This window comes from Emys orbicularis, chromosome 12 (assembly GCF_028017835.1).
Source record: "Emys orbicularis isolate rEmyOrb1 chromosome 12, rEmyOrb1.hap1, whole genome shotgun sequence".
Lineage (NCBI taxonomy): Eukaryota > Metazoa > Chordata > Testudines > Emydidae > Emys > Emys orbicularis.
Genome location: NC_088694.1, coordinates 6,301,100 through 6,318,675, shown reverse-complemented (window position 1 = coordinate 6,318,675; position 17,576 = coordinate 6,301,100). Strand labels below are relative to the sequence as shown.

Here is a 17,576-nt window from a genome sequence, read left to right as displayed (position 1 = left end):
TCATTCAATTGGAGTCATTTGTTGGCTGATTTCTGTGGTACTAGCTAGTGACTGACTGGGGTTTGTGCCTCAACCATCCCCTCCAAACACGGAAGCAACACACACACATAGCAGCCAGCAGTCCGGGTCCGGCCAGGAAAGTCCCAAGTTTCTACACAAGGTCCTAGTGAACTGCTATCCCTGCCACTGTAGTGGGACATTAAGAGAGTGAATGTTCTGTGCCTCTGCAGTCATTAGTGGTGAGCTAGTAATGGGAGGGCAGCTGTGGAGAACTGCACCTTTAAGGGGCTTTGTCATTATACCTTGAAGGGTATGTCTACACAGCAAAGAAAAACCCCCGGCTCACCCGTGCCAGCCAATTCGGGTTCGTGGGGCTCCGGCTGCACGGCTGTTTCATTGCTGTATAGACTTCTGGACTTGGGCTGGACCCCAAGCTCTGGGACCCTCCTACTTTGCAGGGTCCTAGAGCTTGGACTCCAGCCCATGCCTGGAAGTCTGTACAGCAATGAAACAGCCCCGCAGCCCAAGCCCCATGAGCCCAAGTTGGCTGGCACAGGCCAGCCGCGGTTGTTTGGTTGCTGTGTAGACAGACCAGAAGAGGTTCTGCTCTCCACAGCAGCTATTGTGGGATCCTGGGAGACCAACTGGAGACCTAGTTGCAGGGTAGCAGCTCTTACTGATGGTCAGGATTCCTGCCAACAGCAGGACAGTAACTGCACTGAGTGAACCCTGAGCTTTGGTAGGGGGAGAGAGAAATAATGGGCAAGTGTGTGTGAGAGAAATGACTTCTCAGTGATGGAGAACACACTGTGAGACTGCAGACTGGGACACTCAGGGGTACACAGAGAGATGGAGGAAAAACATTAAACCTTCTCAATTCCCAGGAGAGAGACACAACACAGTACAAGTCTGGAGATTCTCCTGATGGAGAATGTGCAGGAGATGCCCCCTGAAGAAAGGAGAAAAGGTCTACAGGTCCTCTCTCCTCCCTAAAAATCCCCAGGATATATATATATATATAACCTCCACCTTCTCTGGCCACCCAAAGACCCAGCCTCCCTCCAGTATTGTCCCAGGAAGATTTCCTTTTACAAATTATTGTTAGCTACATGCCCCTATAAAGCCAGTACAAAGTTACTGTCTGATCTAGCCAGGGGTGTATTACTGCAGTATCTAGAGGCCCCAGTCATGAATCAGGGCTCCATTGTGTTAGGTGCTGTACAAATACAGCATAAATAGGTGGTCCCTGCCCCCAAAGTGCTTATAATTGTCTGTATTTGCACAGAACATGATCTGCTATCCCCTGCCATCAAACCTGCCACATGAAGCAGAAATCCAAGAGGCACAACATGCCCTGTTTGGGAGCTGCTGAAATTTAATATTTGCTCCTGGCTCAAATCCTGAAGGTTAATTACAAGAAAACAGAAAGTGCAGGTATGTGTGGCAAATTGTGTGTTAGCAGCATAACAGGAGGCCACCTAGAGTAAAGGGCAAATGGTTTTAGCCTTTGGAAGCCTGACAGAAGAGAAATGCAGAGAGAAAGTCAAATTCAGCCCTGGCATGAGTGGTCAGGACTCCCCTTGGCGCCAATAGGAACTGCACTGTTCTTTTGCCATGGATTAATTTTATTCAGGGTCTAGGGGGCAGAGATGTTCCCCAAATCATGAAACACCCAAGTGTATAATGATCATGTGTTCACTGTAATGTTAGATGAATAGCTACTGACCACAGTAGCTGAGGGTGAAGGGAAACGTGGGGGTTCACTTGGGTTCTGTCAGTGCAGCAGACTGAAGTAGAATGGAGGCCCACTGAAGAGGTGCTGAGTATCTGCAACTCAGTCATTGATGTCAACAGGACTGGCCTTTCAGAAGAAAGAAATCCTGCTATAAACCACCTAGGCACATTCAGTGAATCAGAACGTATTGCTCCAGCACAGCTGGACAGCTCTGCCCACCCACCCCTGCCCTGCCATTCTAGTATCATCCAGTCCTAATGCAGAGGTAAATAAAATTACACCGATCTGCAGTCTAGGGAATAAGCCACCAGCTATTCAACACTCCGATCAGCTACTCATCCTTTCATGCTGCATGTTGGAGGAAAAGGGGGTGTTTTAATAAGTGGCTAGTTGGGGTCTTGGATCCTAATTGAGCAAACTGTATTATTTGTCAGCATCCGCTCAATCACTATACAGAGTAGCAAGCGAGTGTCTGAAAGGACATTCTGGGCAGGCAGATACTAATTGTCCTCACAGCAAGTCAGACACTGGCTTTCTTTAAACATGTTTCCTTCTTAACAACGAGGAATGAGGTGGGGGCAGGGGAGAGGTGGAATGGGAAATACCTTAATTAATTTCACAGTGTCTGTTTTAAGCATCGTAATCCTGTTATCTGTGTCTCTGGTCCCCAATTTTCACTCTCCTCTGCATGTTTAAATGCAGATAATGTAAGTAAAATACATACAGTAAAACCTCAGTTATATGTACTCCCACTATCTGAACCTTCCTTTCTAGTGAACTGCCAGCATATCCCCCAGTCTGATTATCCAGACTCCCAGTTATCTGAACATATTTAGAGTGTCTAAGAAATTAGGATAATCAGATTTCTGCTGTAATTTTATATGTACAAACTATAATTGGGTGTATTTTCTTTCCTGCTATCATGTCACAAAATGCAGTTTACTGTATGTACTTAGCAGACATATACTGCACATGTGCACCAATTCTTAACTTCACACATGGGACCAATTGCCTAAAGAGTTTATTTGGAACTATGGGCGAATCCCAAAAAGTTTGGAATTGGGTTTGGTTTGGATAACCATCCAAGAGTTCATATGCGCATTCAATCTACTGAGATGTGCTGAGTCTGCAAAGTTGGGCAAAGATCTGGAAGTTAAGAACATAAGAAAGGCCGTACTGGGTCAGACCAAAGGTCCATCTAGCCCAGTATCTGTCTACCGACAGTGGCCAATGCCAGGTGCCCCAGAGGGAGTGAACCTAACAGGCAATGATCAAGTGATCTCTCTCCTGCCATCCATCTCCATCCTCTGACGAACAGAGGCTAGGGACACCATTCTTACCCATCCTGGCTAATAGCCATTTATGGACTTAGCCACCATGAATTTATCCAGTCCCCTTTTAAACATTGTTATAGTCCTAGCCTTCACAACCTCCTCAGGTAAGGAGTTCCACAGAACTTCCACAAGTTCTCTTTCCAGTCCCTAATAGAAACACTGCAAGAATAGTTGCTCTGTTCTATGGATAAACAGAGGACTTAAGTCTTCAGGGCCATCACTAACGTTAATATTCAAACAAAAAATGTTGAGTCTTTTTTTAAATTTTACTTTGGCTTTTATGTATCATCTGTCGGATAGTAATGACTTTGTGATGTCATGTGCCTACAGAAGGCCAGATCAGAGCTGGTGCCCTGGAGGTAAAAGGCTCTGTACTCCATTGCCAATCCCATGTGCCAACCAGTTCCCTAGCCGGACAGCTAAATGATGTAAGGGTTATGCCTTACTGTGGAGAGCTTGGTTGGATGTGGGGTGACACCTTGGCCACAGCCCAGAACCAGTAAAATGGTTGCTGCTGAATTAACTTCTGGAAGCACTATCTGTCTGAGATGGTTCATCTATAAGCACAGCGTCAGCTGAACAGAGAAGAAGGTGATAGAGGACACTAAAGATGGGGACAGGGTATTTTATTACCCATGAGGAACTTATAAAATTGAGTGTAACCTTGCATAGGGTGCTGTCTCTGGTGTGTTCATCCTCAGGGATAAACAGTTTCACTGCAATTAATAGCGTGTCATTGTCTGCCTGTAGCTTTGTCTGTAGTACTCAGAATCTAGTCTTGTCACCAAGAAGATGGACCAGTCTGGAGCTCGGTGAGAACCTAAGTACCATCTTATTTGGTTATGTCCTTACTTGCCATGCTTGGGCATCATTTCTGTGATGCCACAATAATTGTATTGCCTGTTCTATTCGAAATGGCTTTCTCTCCCTGGCCAGGCCATATTGGGAACATATTGGGTTTGATTCCAGACTATTCACACAAAACTTTGCCCCCCCCCCACCCCCCGGAAGCTCAGCAGGTAGCGCCGTCTCCATGTGAGGGCACTTGCCATGATCTTTCCCATTGGAGATGCAGCATTATCACCCAAGCAGGGGTCATATGAAACATTTGATAAGAGGACATCTCCCTTGCTGTGTGTGCTTACTGTACACATTCACTAATAGATACATATTCATTTAAGTACCAAGATCCCTTTTTACTGAGTATGTTTTGCTCTTGATGGGAAGTTTAACCAAACTCTCCTCAGTAACGCTGAATCCTTACATCATTTATCTGTATGGCCGGGGTCTGGCTGGCACATGGGATTGGCAATGAAGTACAGAGCCTCTCACCTCAAGGGTACTAGCTCTGATCTTCTGCAAGTGAGTGACACCCCAAAGTCATTACTATCTGACAGAGGACCCGTAAAAGCCAAAGCAAAATGACTTTTCTCAGGAACTGGGGTGAGAGAGGTGTCCATGTCACAGAGAAACAGTTAAAACTGACAGCACTGTTGGTGATCTTGGCTTATGTCAACTGGAATTGGACCCTTTCAATAGCCCAAAAGTACCAAATCACAGCCCTTTCCTTGACCCCCTGTAGCAGGGTGGTCACCCGTTCCTGTCATAAAGGGCTTAAAACAGCCCAGGAGAGGGCTGTGGCTGGAGGCAAGCAGCCCAGGTTGATTGGGGAAGCAGCCTCAGCTGTGGCCACACCCCAATGAGGGCCCAGCTGGCCCTTATAAGAGGGCAGTGGGCTAGGAACACACAGACACACTCTCTCTCGCCTTTGGAGAGGGAGGGACATGGCTGCTGGGGAGTGTACCAAGGTACCTGAGGTAGAGCAGGGCTGGGGGAAGGCTAGAGGAGCTGGAAACCCCCCAGGTTGCTGGCCTAGTCTAAGGCCAAATAGGTACTGGGATTGCAGAGGACAGCCCAAAGGTAGGCAGAGGCAGCAGGTCTATACCCCCCTTGCCGGTGATGAGTGGCTTATATATTGCAGTCTGCCCCAGTGAATGGGGGCTAGATGGGGACTGGGCAGTAGCCATATACTGAGGTGGGGATAGGGGGTGGGGGTTCCCCTGGAAGGGGGAGACCCAGAGACTGTGGGGTTACTGCTAGGGGGCAGCACCCCAGTGGAAAGGGGCACCAGGGTCTGGGAGGGACACGGGGGCCCAGCGGTAGCGAGACACTGGCCCACAGAGGGTGCTCTGGAGGCTGGAAGCTAATTCCCTGCGAGACCAGCAGGAGGCGCTGCAGGGGTGAGTCCTGCATCGCTACACCCCCATGCACCAGAACCCCCTATTTGGAGTTTCTGGGGGAACAGGCAGTGTAAAGCAGGTCACCAGGGGATACCCTTATGCCAGGGGAATCCCCAGCAGCCTTTGGGAAATCTCTACCTCTCCTTTGTTCTATTGGAGCAGTACAAAGGGGAGTAGACAGGGGCTGAGGATCTGTCCCGAGGTGACAATCATGCATGCAAGTCAGGTGTCTGTATGCACAAGTCCTGTTGCATGTCTCAGCGGATCACTCTCTGCAGAAGTTAGCCACAGAACTGTGCTCCCAATTTTTCAGCAAATCTGGACCTGGGTGGAGCGTATATCCTCTCCTCACCAGCACAGAAAGTATGACGACTGTTCAGGTTTCAATTAGTTCCAAGTATTTGGGAACAGAATGTATTCCTAGAGGGGGGGAAAAATGAGGGAGAAAGCAAAAAACTTTATTAGTCAAGCTCCGGATCTGAGAACAGCTGGTGCATTTTCCTGCTGAGTCGGCCGGTCACTGAAAGGTGGCAAAGGAAGCTGGCACAACAGTGCCAATTGTTTGCCTTCTATGAGCAGGTGACAGAGGCAAGCTGGTGCATTGATTCTCACATTATATTTTCATTAAGCCATGGCAGATGGCATTTGAGACCACAGTTTACATATCATAATTTCAGAAGAAAGGTGGCAGTGAAATTGATGCATAAATTACTCAACTTGGATTCACCCAAACAACATGCGGGAGAAGTGGAAGTGATAGACAAGAGGGATCATAAAAAGCTGCTGTCTTTATTTCTGCATTGAGTCCTCACCACATAATGAAAATCTGGGGCATCAGTTTCTCTGCTAACCAACATACTTATGTCTAGCATCCTGACACCGAAGCAGCTGTACTGACGCCACAGACACGAGGGAAATCGCAATTATGCCCTTTTATAAATGAGGCCAAAAGTACTGCTTGGAAAACGCAGTTTGGGCCAGATCCTCAGCTGGTATAAATCAGCATAATTGAAGTCAGGGGGGTTATGCTGATTTACACCCAGGTGAGGACGCGATCCTTTGTTATTAGATTTCCCCCTTAAAGAGACAAATTAAAATATGTAAAACTCAGAGTGCAATTGACATAAAACTTCTGTTCTCTATCGGTTTACATAGACATTTAGGGTCACGTTCTGATCGCAGCTGTCCCAGTGAAAATCCAGAGAAACAGTGCTGCCTACTCTTATGGCTTTATCATGGATTTCACAAAATCTGCTTTTTCTCAGAGAGCTCCAATTCTGGGAGTCATGTTATCCACAGAGAATCTCAGCTTTTTTTGTTTCTGGTTTTTTTGTTTTAGAGCAAGATTCTTGGTTGCAAAGAAAAGCTTGAAAATGTGAACACTAAATGCTCAAGAACCAGAAGGCCAAATAAATCTCAACCCCAAATTCATTATTTTTTAAATCTCATGATTTTTAAGCCAATTTCATGATTTTAGGGGGCCTGAATAATTACTTTTGAATGCTTCAGACTAAAGATACTGCATAAATTGATTTTGATTTCATTTTTTTTAGATTTAAATAATAAAAAAATGTCCAAAACCCATTCAATACTCCTATACAGATAACTGATTAACCAAAGCAATGAAACAGCTCATTTCTCCCTTCTTTTCTCCACTGCAGGAAAATATCCTCAATCTTCTTGCAAAAGCCCATCAGATTAATGGTTTGCAGAGTGCCCAAAAGGTTAACAATAGAGCTGCATGGAAAAGGGCGGGGGGGTGTTTCTCATGGAAAATTTTGACAAACACCAAAACATTTTTCATTTTTGTCAAAAATTGTAGTGAAATTTTTAAAATTTTCATTAAAAAAAGATAACTGAAAACATTGCAGGTTTTGACAACCAATTTTGGACAAGCGCTGCTGAATACTGACAAACCTTTGGTGTTTTTTTTTGCCAGAAATGTTGCTTGGGTTCCAGACAGAAAAAATCCAAATTTTTTGAGGAAAGCAGGGACTTTCTATGTAGGTGACTATATTTCCTAAAGTAAAATCAGGACGTTCGGGGCTCGCCCAAGCCACACACCACCACCACCCCGTACAGGGCTCGCCAGAGCCACCCCCCACCCACGACTTGGCCTGATTGCCTGAGCCCTGTGCCGCCCACGGCTGGGGCTGGGCTGAGTGCCCGAGCCCCTGCTGGGGCTGAGTGCCCCCCTGAGCCCCGTGCCGCTCATGGCTGGGGCTGAACCCTGTGCCACCTGGGGTTGGGGCTGACCCCAGAGCCCCACTGCCTGGCACCTTGCGTTACTGCCCCCCTCCAACATTCCTCTGCACCCCCCTAGGGGGACGCACCCAACATTTTTTGTGAACTGGGCATTAGTTCGTTTGATCTTGGCAACTGATCTGTTGGCAAGAGCAAACAGGACAAATGCCAGTTTTTGTCAAAAAAGTTGGAATGTCCGGGACAGGGCTTTAAAAAGGGACTGTCCCGGCCAAAACAGGCCATATGATCACTCTATTTCTGTGGAGATTTTCGTTTTGTCGATAACCAGTGTTCTATCAAAAAACATTTAGACAGAAAATTTTCAACCAGCACTAGTCGTCCTGTTCGGGCTGTTTTGGACCATGTGGTGAGCGGGAACAAGTCCCAGAGACTGAGGCCCCCTGCTGGTAATGCCCTGTCCCCATCTTCTCTTTTATAAGAAGGCGCAACGAATTTCATTGATCACAACTGCGGTGGTACATCAGTGGGGAATAGGCATGTCCCATGTCATTTAGGATTTAATAGGTCATGAACAACACCTTAGACTATCCCTACTGCAGTGGAGTTACTCCAGCTTTACCCCTGGTGTAGCAGAAATGAGAATCAGGCCTTTTGCTCTCTAATTTATCCTTCCCAGATCTCCTGTTTGACAGTCCCCTGCAGCAGGTGCTTGGAAATGCTGCCTTTTACATACCAGTGAAAATGTACCTAGTCTCCTATGTAACACACACTGGAACAACCTCAGCTCTGCTCGTGGGATGTCACTGAGCTACACTGGATGTTCTCTTGAGCTGACCGCCCCATTTCCAGCGCCATTCCATCTGAGCCAGCGCCCAGACAGAGCAAAGAGCAAAGGGGCTGAACCCTGGGATAGCAACAGACCCTTGTCTGTTCTTATGGAAAATAAAAGAAAGTAAACCACAAAGCAGAGCGCAGCTCTGTAGAGATGAGCTCCACCTCAAGCTGGTATGATACATTTCAGGGATGGAGGGGTGGGAAAGAGAATGAAGAATACCAGGGTCACTCCACTCCTCACAGAAACATTTCACAATTCCGGACCTACCTAATAATGTTCTCTCCAATGCAGCTAGAGAGGCTCCTCGTCTTTGTTATTTGGACTCATCTTTTCCTTACGCTGTAAGCAGAAATGGAAGCCTGATAATCTGCTGCCACCGGGGCCCGCTATTTTCCCCTCCAGGATCATCTTGTGCTGTTGTATTCACATTCACCTGCCCATGTAGCAGTTAATCAAGCTCAAGAGTTATGAAGAACGCAGCATAGCATATGGGGTAACCGGACAGAGCATGGGAAAGAGGTCACATGATAAAATGGAGCGGTGCAAGGCACAGCCTGTTTGCATCCTATGCACCACTGATTAGGCCTTGTCTTTTTATTTTCTCTCTCTCTTTTGGGAATGGGGGCAGGACAGTTTATAAATAAAATCCATCAGTAGGGCTGGATTAAGAGGCAAAATCTATAAAATCTGTGCCTTGGAGGCATAGCGGCCCATCAGAAGAAACAAGTGAGAAGCAGAGCAGCAGGCTGTGGCCAGGCAAGGCTGTGACAGTTGCCAGCCAGATACATGAGGTGGGATGGATTTTATCAGCAGGGCCTCAGAGGTGGGAGGAAAAATGAGAGCCACTGGGGAAAAGTCAGCCTGGAGGCCCCCAAAGTTTTGGGTGGATCCAGGTCCCAAATAACCTTAATTGCTTTATATGCCAAAACTCAGGTGAGGTTCTCTTTATCTGTTACTTATAACTGACCCAGTTTCGCAGCCCTTACGCTGAGTATCAAACTACTCATGGGCATAATCCTGTTGAGTTCAATGAGATTATTTGTTTGAGTAATTACTACTCAGTGTGAGTAAGGGTTGCAGAAACAAGCCCAGTTCAAAGAAAGGCAAGCTCCGGTCTGTTGGCAGAGCTGTGTCATAAAGGCTCAAATGTACGGAGAGAAGGGAGAGATGAAAGGTAGAGTGCAGAGGGGTGATATGAACAGGAAAACCTAAACAAGGGGCAGCTGAAAAGTGCAGGGAATATGGTGATAAAGGAAATACCCATGAAGTTGCATCTCCAGTGATCTCATCCCAGTGGCAAAGTAAAATTTAAAGAAATCAGACAAGGCACCTAGAGTGAAAGCAGCAGGAGAGAGAAGTTGTTTTGAGTCTGAAGAGGATATTCTTGTGTTTGGCCATCTTCGGCTTTTTTACACTCAGTGCATCAAGGCTAACCTACTATATACCAGGGGTCGGCAACGTTCGGCACGCAGCTCGCCAGGGTAAGCACCCTAGCGGGCCGGGCCAGTTTATTTACCTGCTGATGTGGCAGGTTCGGCCGATCGCGGCCCCCACTGGCCGCGGTTCGCCGTCCCGGGCCAATGGGGGCGGCGGGAAGCCGCAGCCAGCACATCCCTCGCCCGCGCCGCTTCCTGCCGCCCCCATTGGCCCGGGATGGCGAACCGCGGCCAATGGGGGCCGCGATCGGCCGAACCTGCTGCGTCAGCAGGTAAATAAACTGGCCCGGCCCGCCAGGGTGCTTACCCTGGCGAGCCGCGTGCCGAACGTTGCCGACCCCTGCTATATACCACCAGTGGATTTAATCACATAATATATATAGTCCCAAATGAAGTTCTTGATTTAGTTATAAATCTGTCACAACTGGTTGGATTATGTGTAGGGCCCTACCAAATTCATGGTCCATTTTGGTCAATTTCATGGTCATAGGTTTTTAAAAATCGTCAATTTCATTATTTCAGCTATTTAAATCTGAAATTTCACAGTGTTGTAATTGTAGGGGTCCTGACCCAAAAAAGGAGCTGTGGGGGGGTTGCAAGGTTATTGGGGGCAGGGGGGTTACGGTACTGCTACCCTTACTTCTGCACTGCTGCTGGTGGCGGTGCTGCCTTCAGAGCTGGGCCGCTGGAGAGCGGCGGCTGCTGGCCGGGAGCCCAGCTCTGAAGGCAGAGCCACCGCCAGCAGCAGCACAGAAGGGTGGAATGGTATGGCATTGCCACCCTTACATCTGTGCTGCTGCTGATGGGGCGCTGCCTTCAGAACTGGGCGTCCGGTCAACAGCCGCCGCTCTCCAGCTGCCCAGCTCTGAAAGCAGTGCAGAGGTAAGGGTGGCAATACCGTGACCCCCCTAAAATAATCTTGTGACCCCCCCTGAAACTCCCTTTTGTGTCAGAACCCCCAAATTGAGAAACACTGGTCTCCCCCATGAAATCTATATAGTATAGGGTAAAAGCACACAAAAGACCAGACTTCATGGAGGGAGACCAGATTTCACGGTCCGTGATGCTTTTTTCATGGCCGTGAATTTGGTTGGGCCCTAATTATGTGGGATGAAATTCAGTTAGAAAAATAACAGTACAATCCAATTACACACAACCCCAGAATATAGTATAAACCCACATCATAATGTCACGTCCATCAGCACAGCAGCAGAAGTCAGAGAAGAATTTCTGCTGTGAATTATTTGTGCTTCCAACCCATTTAAAATGTACAAGAAGATCACAAAAGAACCAGACCAAGCTTGTGCAAAAACACTTTAAGAAAAAGAGGTTGAAGGGTGGAGGGAATTGTTTTTATTTTGGACCTTCCTAGATTCCATTCATGGTCTGAAACCTCGGAATGGGTTGGTTTAGAGAACACAAAAGCATAGGATTCCTGGGAGTCACTGGCAAGCTACTCCAACAGTGGGAAGTATGAATCTGGATTGTCTGAGCAATGTGAACTCTGGATGCAAGCACCTTTGAAATACCAAATATTGCACAAGAAACACTGCACTTGTGCTGCTCTCCTGCTTTGCAGTGGAACTCCCTGTCCGAATCATTACTGACGAGAACGGCTTGGAGAACTTTTTGTCAAAAAACAAACCAACCAAAACTGGAACGTTTTCAGCCAAAACGTTTTTGGGATTATGACGAAAACTCAAAATTGTCCATGGAAAGCGGACACTTTCCATGATGACATTCATTTAGTCAAAACCTCAGTTTTCCACCAAAGACCGGTTTCAGTGGAAATTTTTACACCAAGCCTGTTATTGCCACAGCCTTAACTTTACTTTGTCTGGCACTCGCACTCAGGAAACAGCTTCTGTTTAATGTGTCTCTTATACTTATTGTATAATTTGTGGCAGTGCTTCAGGACCACAGATGGGGACCAGGGCCCCACTGTGCTAGGAGCTGTACAAACATAACAAGAAGACAGCCCTTGCTTTGAAGCATTTACAATCTAAGTGTAAGGTGAGAGTCAACAGGTGAAGGTGATAAAAAGATGGGGGAGCACAAGGTAACAATGAGATGATTCTGATCAGTATGATAAGCAATGGGCACACTGCTGATTTGGGCACCTGCTTTTGTTTTAACTACTCTGGGTTCAAATCTGCCAGTTAGGCACCGCACAGCATTAGCGACTGTGTGAAATCATCCCTTCCAGCCCTACATGCCTATGTATCTATGATACCATCTGGGGGAGCCTCAGGGAGCATACAGTACCTCTTCAGGGGATGTTTCTAACTCTCCCAGCAGTGCTGTTTCTGTTCCATGGGCTGGTTGTGTGGGAGGGCAAAGGTGAGAATGTCCCTTCCTCCTCCTCCCACACAACTTTGGCATGCTGGGCACCCCCAGAGAATAGCGAGGGAGCAATCCCTCTACTTCCAAAAGTTCAGGGAATGTACTTACGCTTGGCTCTTAGCCAGGCTATGCAAAGTGCAGGGGAAGGCTCTTTATACCCTCTCTCCCAACCCCCACTCATGTAGAGGCCTGGCAGAGTCTAGTACTTGATTGCTATTCAGGGCAGACAGTGTGCTTGGGACTGTAGGACATCAGAGAGATAGTTCCTGCCCCAAGGAGCATATGAATTACAGCTGACAGGCTGGTGTGAACTTCCCCAAAGTTTTGGGCTGCTTGGTTCAGCTCAATATATAAAGAGGGGCCAAGAACCAGCAGCAAAGTTGGGACCTGTATGTGAATCCAAATTTTGCCTGTGTTGGGGATTGAGAGTGGGTGGATCTAAAAATCAGCATCCAGGTCTGTTGCTACCTTTAATGTAGGAAATGGAGTGGGAAGTTTATAAATTTTATAAAGTTTAAATATTTTATATGTTCGTTCATTTTTTGGCCATATTCTGTTCTGATTTACACCCTGTGCAATCCCAAAGGCCAATGTACCTTTTTAAATTTTTTCCAGTGTTTTAGTTTATCAACTTTCTGCTAGATCAAGCTGACACGGCCATGTTAATCATTAGAGAAGGTTGCTAGAGAAGGATCTATACTGGTTTCAGATAGTTTCCAGAATTGATCACCCACTTCTGTAAGAGATTAAAAAGACATTGTCAGAAAAAGAGGGGGGGAGAAGGAGAGAGACAGAGAGAAGAAATAAATACATGGATATAGTTATTTTGGGTTTGTTTCTGTGAGTAGAAATTCTGTGTGGGCTCCTCTCTCACTGTTAATGGGAAATGTTTGTCATTTTTTCCATCTAGAGCCTCTGAGAAGAAGGGGTTCTAAATGTATTTGTAAAATTGCCTCCAGGTTTACGCTTGGCATCTATACTCCCAAACCATGGACTGAATTTAAACAAAAATTACTTGATTTGTTGGGACAGATTATGGGGAGGGAGGGAATTTTTCCATGCCTGGTCTGGTTGAAATAAATTCAGATGGCGCCGTCAGCACACACAATCACTTATTACTTGAAGAAATATACTATTGTGAACAATCTGCTTACTGGCAGGGAGGAAGGACTGGATCACCAGTTATTAACATTTTTCCTGTCTGGAACCTAGCAACTGAACTGTCCATGGTTTCTTGCTGGGACCCACCAATCCCACAATGTTTTGGGGGTCCTGGTGGATGCCCCCTAGTGATGCTCTCTGCAGTATTCCACATAGGCTGTGAAATCCTGCACTAGAAATCTTTTCTATCATTCATTTCTATACTGCACATTTCTCTAACACACTTCACAGGGATGGAGTCCGGGTCCCATTCCCTCACTGGGAAAAGATACAACTTGTTCAGGTTTTGCTTAAGCTTTTCCTAATATTCTTATTTCCACAAAGATTCATGGGGGGGAGGGAGGCGGAGTCCATTCAGATAACATTAGTTTCTGAGTTAAAGTGATGTAAAGACAATAAAACCAGTTGTGTCCATCCATCCTTAATTCACACTACTGGGCCCTTACAGTGTGAATTAAAAGGCCAGATTACCAATCCTAGAACCAAACCCTCCCTTGACAGGCACAGTGATGGGGACCAAAGATACTGCCTTGTGGTTTTCTGCTGGCAGGTTTGGGGCACCATGCTGTGGGAGTAACTATGCTTTCTGTCCAGAGCAGAAATGTATTACAGGGTAGGTGTATTAGTAGCTAGCCATCAACCTACTGAATATGGGTTCCCCCTTAGGAATGTGGGGGGCAGGCTGCATGTTAGCTGAGCCCACTTCATACAATACTCTTCTATGCATTATGGGCCTGATTTAGCAACACACGTAAGCATGTGCTTAACATTAAGCTTGTGCTTAAGTTCCATTGAAGGCCACGCTGGATCATGACCAGTGGTGCTACCTTGCCCTGCTGCATGCATAGGGGTGGCAGGGAAGAAGAGCACCAGAAGAGCCCTTTCATTCACTATGCTCACCAGTACAAAGCCACGAAGGAGCAAAACCTTAATTTGGAATGTTCAGGTGGACGACAGTTTAAGATTAGAGTTAGTCAAATTATTCATTACAAATGTAGCCTCTTTCTGATCAGCGAATCAGCTGAGACTCAATCCTGATTCTCTTCAAACATATTCATTAGCTTGCTCTATATAGTTTAGACAAAGAGTTTGCAGCCCGTGCATTGCTGGTGATCTATTTGGCATTCATGTGGTGTAGTTGATCACCTAATTCACATGTTGTTACTTCTGCTATGCAGTTGGATGACAAACGTTTTTAATCAGGAGAACAACAAACAACAATGATTAATATACTCAGATATTTTATTTTTTCAGGCATACATTTGTGCTATAATTTGTGAACATTTCAGAATCTGTGAACACTTCCACGCACAATTGGCAGTTATCCAAGTACTTGCACATAAGGAGTAATAGGACCTCCACAAGCCATTGCAAATTGAACTCTTGCTTTTCTTGTATTTATTATTTATAAAAACTCCCAATAAAGTCAGTTATTGCACTAGAGAAATATATAGTAGAATGTGCAGTTTCCAAACAAAGTAGTATAAAAGCATGCAATTAAGGTTTGAAGTACCAGGGGTGAAATTCTTACCCCACTGACGTCAATGGCAAAACTCTCATTGACTTCAGTAGAGCCGAGATTTCACTCCAGGACTTTTGTTGTGGGAAGCACAGTGTCTGGAAACACTAAGGGAAGAATATAGAGAGATCAAAATAGCAAGTGAAATAGAACAGAGACATGCGACGATCAACGAAAGTTCACATCTTTATAATTTATTAATGATGATGGTCTGATCGCTTCTGGTTTTTGTATTAATTGATTCCATTACGTACAGTATCTCATTCTATTGCAGCTCACTTAGCTATATTGCTGAATAAATGACCTGACAATTTACACACCAGGAGAGCTGGAAATGTAGCAGGAAAAGGTCTCACAGCTTCCCCCAGTAACTTACTGGGAGTTCAGCCAACAGCTCATGATCACACACTCATCAGGACACAGTTTCAGGAATTCCCTCCCCATACTTTACATTTTTCATCTCTACCAGTTTACCAAGGCAAGTGCCATGGGAAATCGCCAAGACAGGCATCCAAACTTGCTAAAGAAAGGGCAAAGAAGCTGATTCTTTTCTTCACGGAGGAGGGTCCTAAGGAAAAAAAATGTCCGGGGTTCTTTGTTCCAGTATCCTGGATACCAGAAAACTCCCACGCTTGTCAAAAATAAGAGCAGCACCAGCAGTTTTTTTAAAAGCAGGCCGATACACTGCTGGATTGAAGAGACAATTAGGTGTTCAAACACTAATTTAGTCAAATGTTAACATGGTTACAGTCTCTTTCTTCTGTACAGTATGGGTGAAAAATTATGGGAAAGAACACATACACTAAAAGACTAAACACTCACTACTATCATTATCATCATGATGCATAAAACATGTCTAGTAATATGCTTCATGCAAACAACAGAACCTCATTCCTTATTTATTTATCCACAAGTCAAATCTTACATCTCTTCATTAGGCTAGTCACAACGAATAGCCTAAACTTTGCTCTCCACACCCAAATTTTAGACCACTGGTTTATGTTTTAAAAACTAGAAGCTTCCCAGTTTCTGCTAAATGAGAGATTCTTTCTTCCACAGAACTGTCCCTTCAGGGAAAATAAATTACTGTTACAGTAAACAATTCCAAAACACAGTTTTAGCTAGAGTACTCAGTGGCACCAATTTACTACTGAGTTTAAAATCAACTGGCTCCTTTCCTCAACAAGATCTAGAGATTATGCTCCAAAATAAAACAAATTTAGAAAAAACGCGCTTCACAATTAAATAAAGGAATGGCATTTCCTTTTTAAGGCAAGAGAAACCCTGCAGCCTATTAGCAATTGACAAGGGGAACCTCCAGATACAAGCTAGATGCACAATCATAAAACAACCAGACCTTTGTTTATCACAGTTCAGCATTGACATGTATGCAGATGTGATAGAAAGCCACGATGTATGAAAACCAGTATTTCAGACGTTAAAGGAGTTTGCTTCTGATTATATATACTTGTACAATTAATGAGGAGAATGTTTTAAATAAGGAGTTTTAAATATGCATGAACACATACAATCAGTGAAGAAGTGCATATTAAATTAATCTTTCATTGCAGCCTCATATATTAGTACCTTTGGCCTCTTTGATATCTTGATTATTTCAGCACTTTTGAACTTTTTGCTGTTGCTGATGATGATCATTATGAGAATTCTCGACTTTTAACATCAGGTTTAATTTTTTTTTAAAGGAGGGTGACCTTACAAGTTCAAGACTTTTTTTTAAAGGTGCCCCTTTAAATAAACAAATAAAACAATGAAGCCACCCCAGAAAAGAAAAGTAACTGGCAATTCAGGATTACATCCGGACTCCCCCCACCCCTTTCAAAATATAAATCAAAAGGCTGAAAGTTAAAAGGGACCCAATACTGTAATAAAATGAATAATTCTAATAAACGATTATTACGAAAGCAGCTGCGTGGGACTTAAATTTTCAATCTACCCACCAAAATTCGGGGACTCCCTAATTCTTAACAATGCAGTTTGGGAGTGGAGTTAGATCCCGGGAATCTTTTGTTCTGAGCCTGCTGGCTGGGCCCCCCCTCCCGGGTTTGTGCCTGATCGCTCAATCAAAACGAGTTGCTTGCTCCCCTTCTGTTTCAGAAGCAGGGTTGATCCGGGCGCAGACAGACACAACAATCTCCCCCCCTCCATACACTCCCTTCGCCTGTGGATGTAGGGAATCGGTGCCAACTCGTGTCGATTCGGCTCCCGGATCAAGTTGGATTGGAGCGGTGTGTAAAAGTTTCCCTGGATCCGCCACCCTCCTGGGGGATAAGGGGTGTGTGGGGGGGTGCGAAGGGGGTTCCCCACGGGGGTGGCTAGAACCCGGCTAATTGTCCCGGCGTGAGGAAGAGCCGCGAGGGAAGAAATTGTCCCGGCTACTCACCAGCTGTAAAGTGCAGAGGAAAATCAAGGTACAGCGCCCGGTGCAGCATCCCATCCTCCCCAAGCCCAGCGGGTCCCTCCAGCCGCTTGAAGCCGAAAGCACCAGACCAAGAAGCGGGGCTGGTTCACTGGGACCTGCCCGCTACCATCTCCGGGTCCAACTGCCTTCAGCCGCATCCAGGGACTGGGCAGCCCCCTCCGCAGTCTCTGCCAGCAGCCGGGCTGAGAGAGCAGCTGCCTCTCCCAGCCGTGAGGTCGTGGAGCAAGTGAAAGAGACCCCTCCAGGGAACCGCTTGCTGGGGAGGAGGGGGAGGAGGGCGGGCGTGTGGGGCCACATCTTAAAAAGGCAATGCCTGATAAAAAGGCAT

The 17,576-nt window shown here is 45.8% G+C and overlaps 1 protein-coding gene across 1 annotated transcript in view; it reads right to left on the bottom strand.

Annotated features, from left to right (window-relative positions):
* The window catches only part of NKAIN4 (sodium/potassium transporting ATPase interacting 4), an 85,026-nt gene extending 67,763 nt beyond the window's left edge, over nt 1-17,263 (bottom strand). Inside the window, exon 1 of the mRNA XM_065414744.1 lies at nt 17,210-17,263. Within this exon, the coding sequence (XP_065270816.1) occupies nt 17,210-17,263 (54 nt within the window). The remainder of the gene's footprint in view (nt 1-17,209) is intronic.
* Nucleotides 17,264-17,576: the final 313 nt, after the last annotated feature.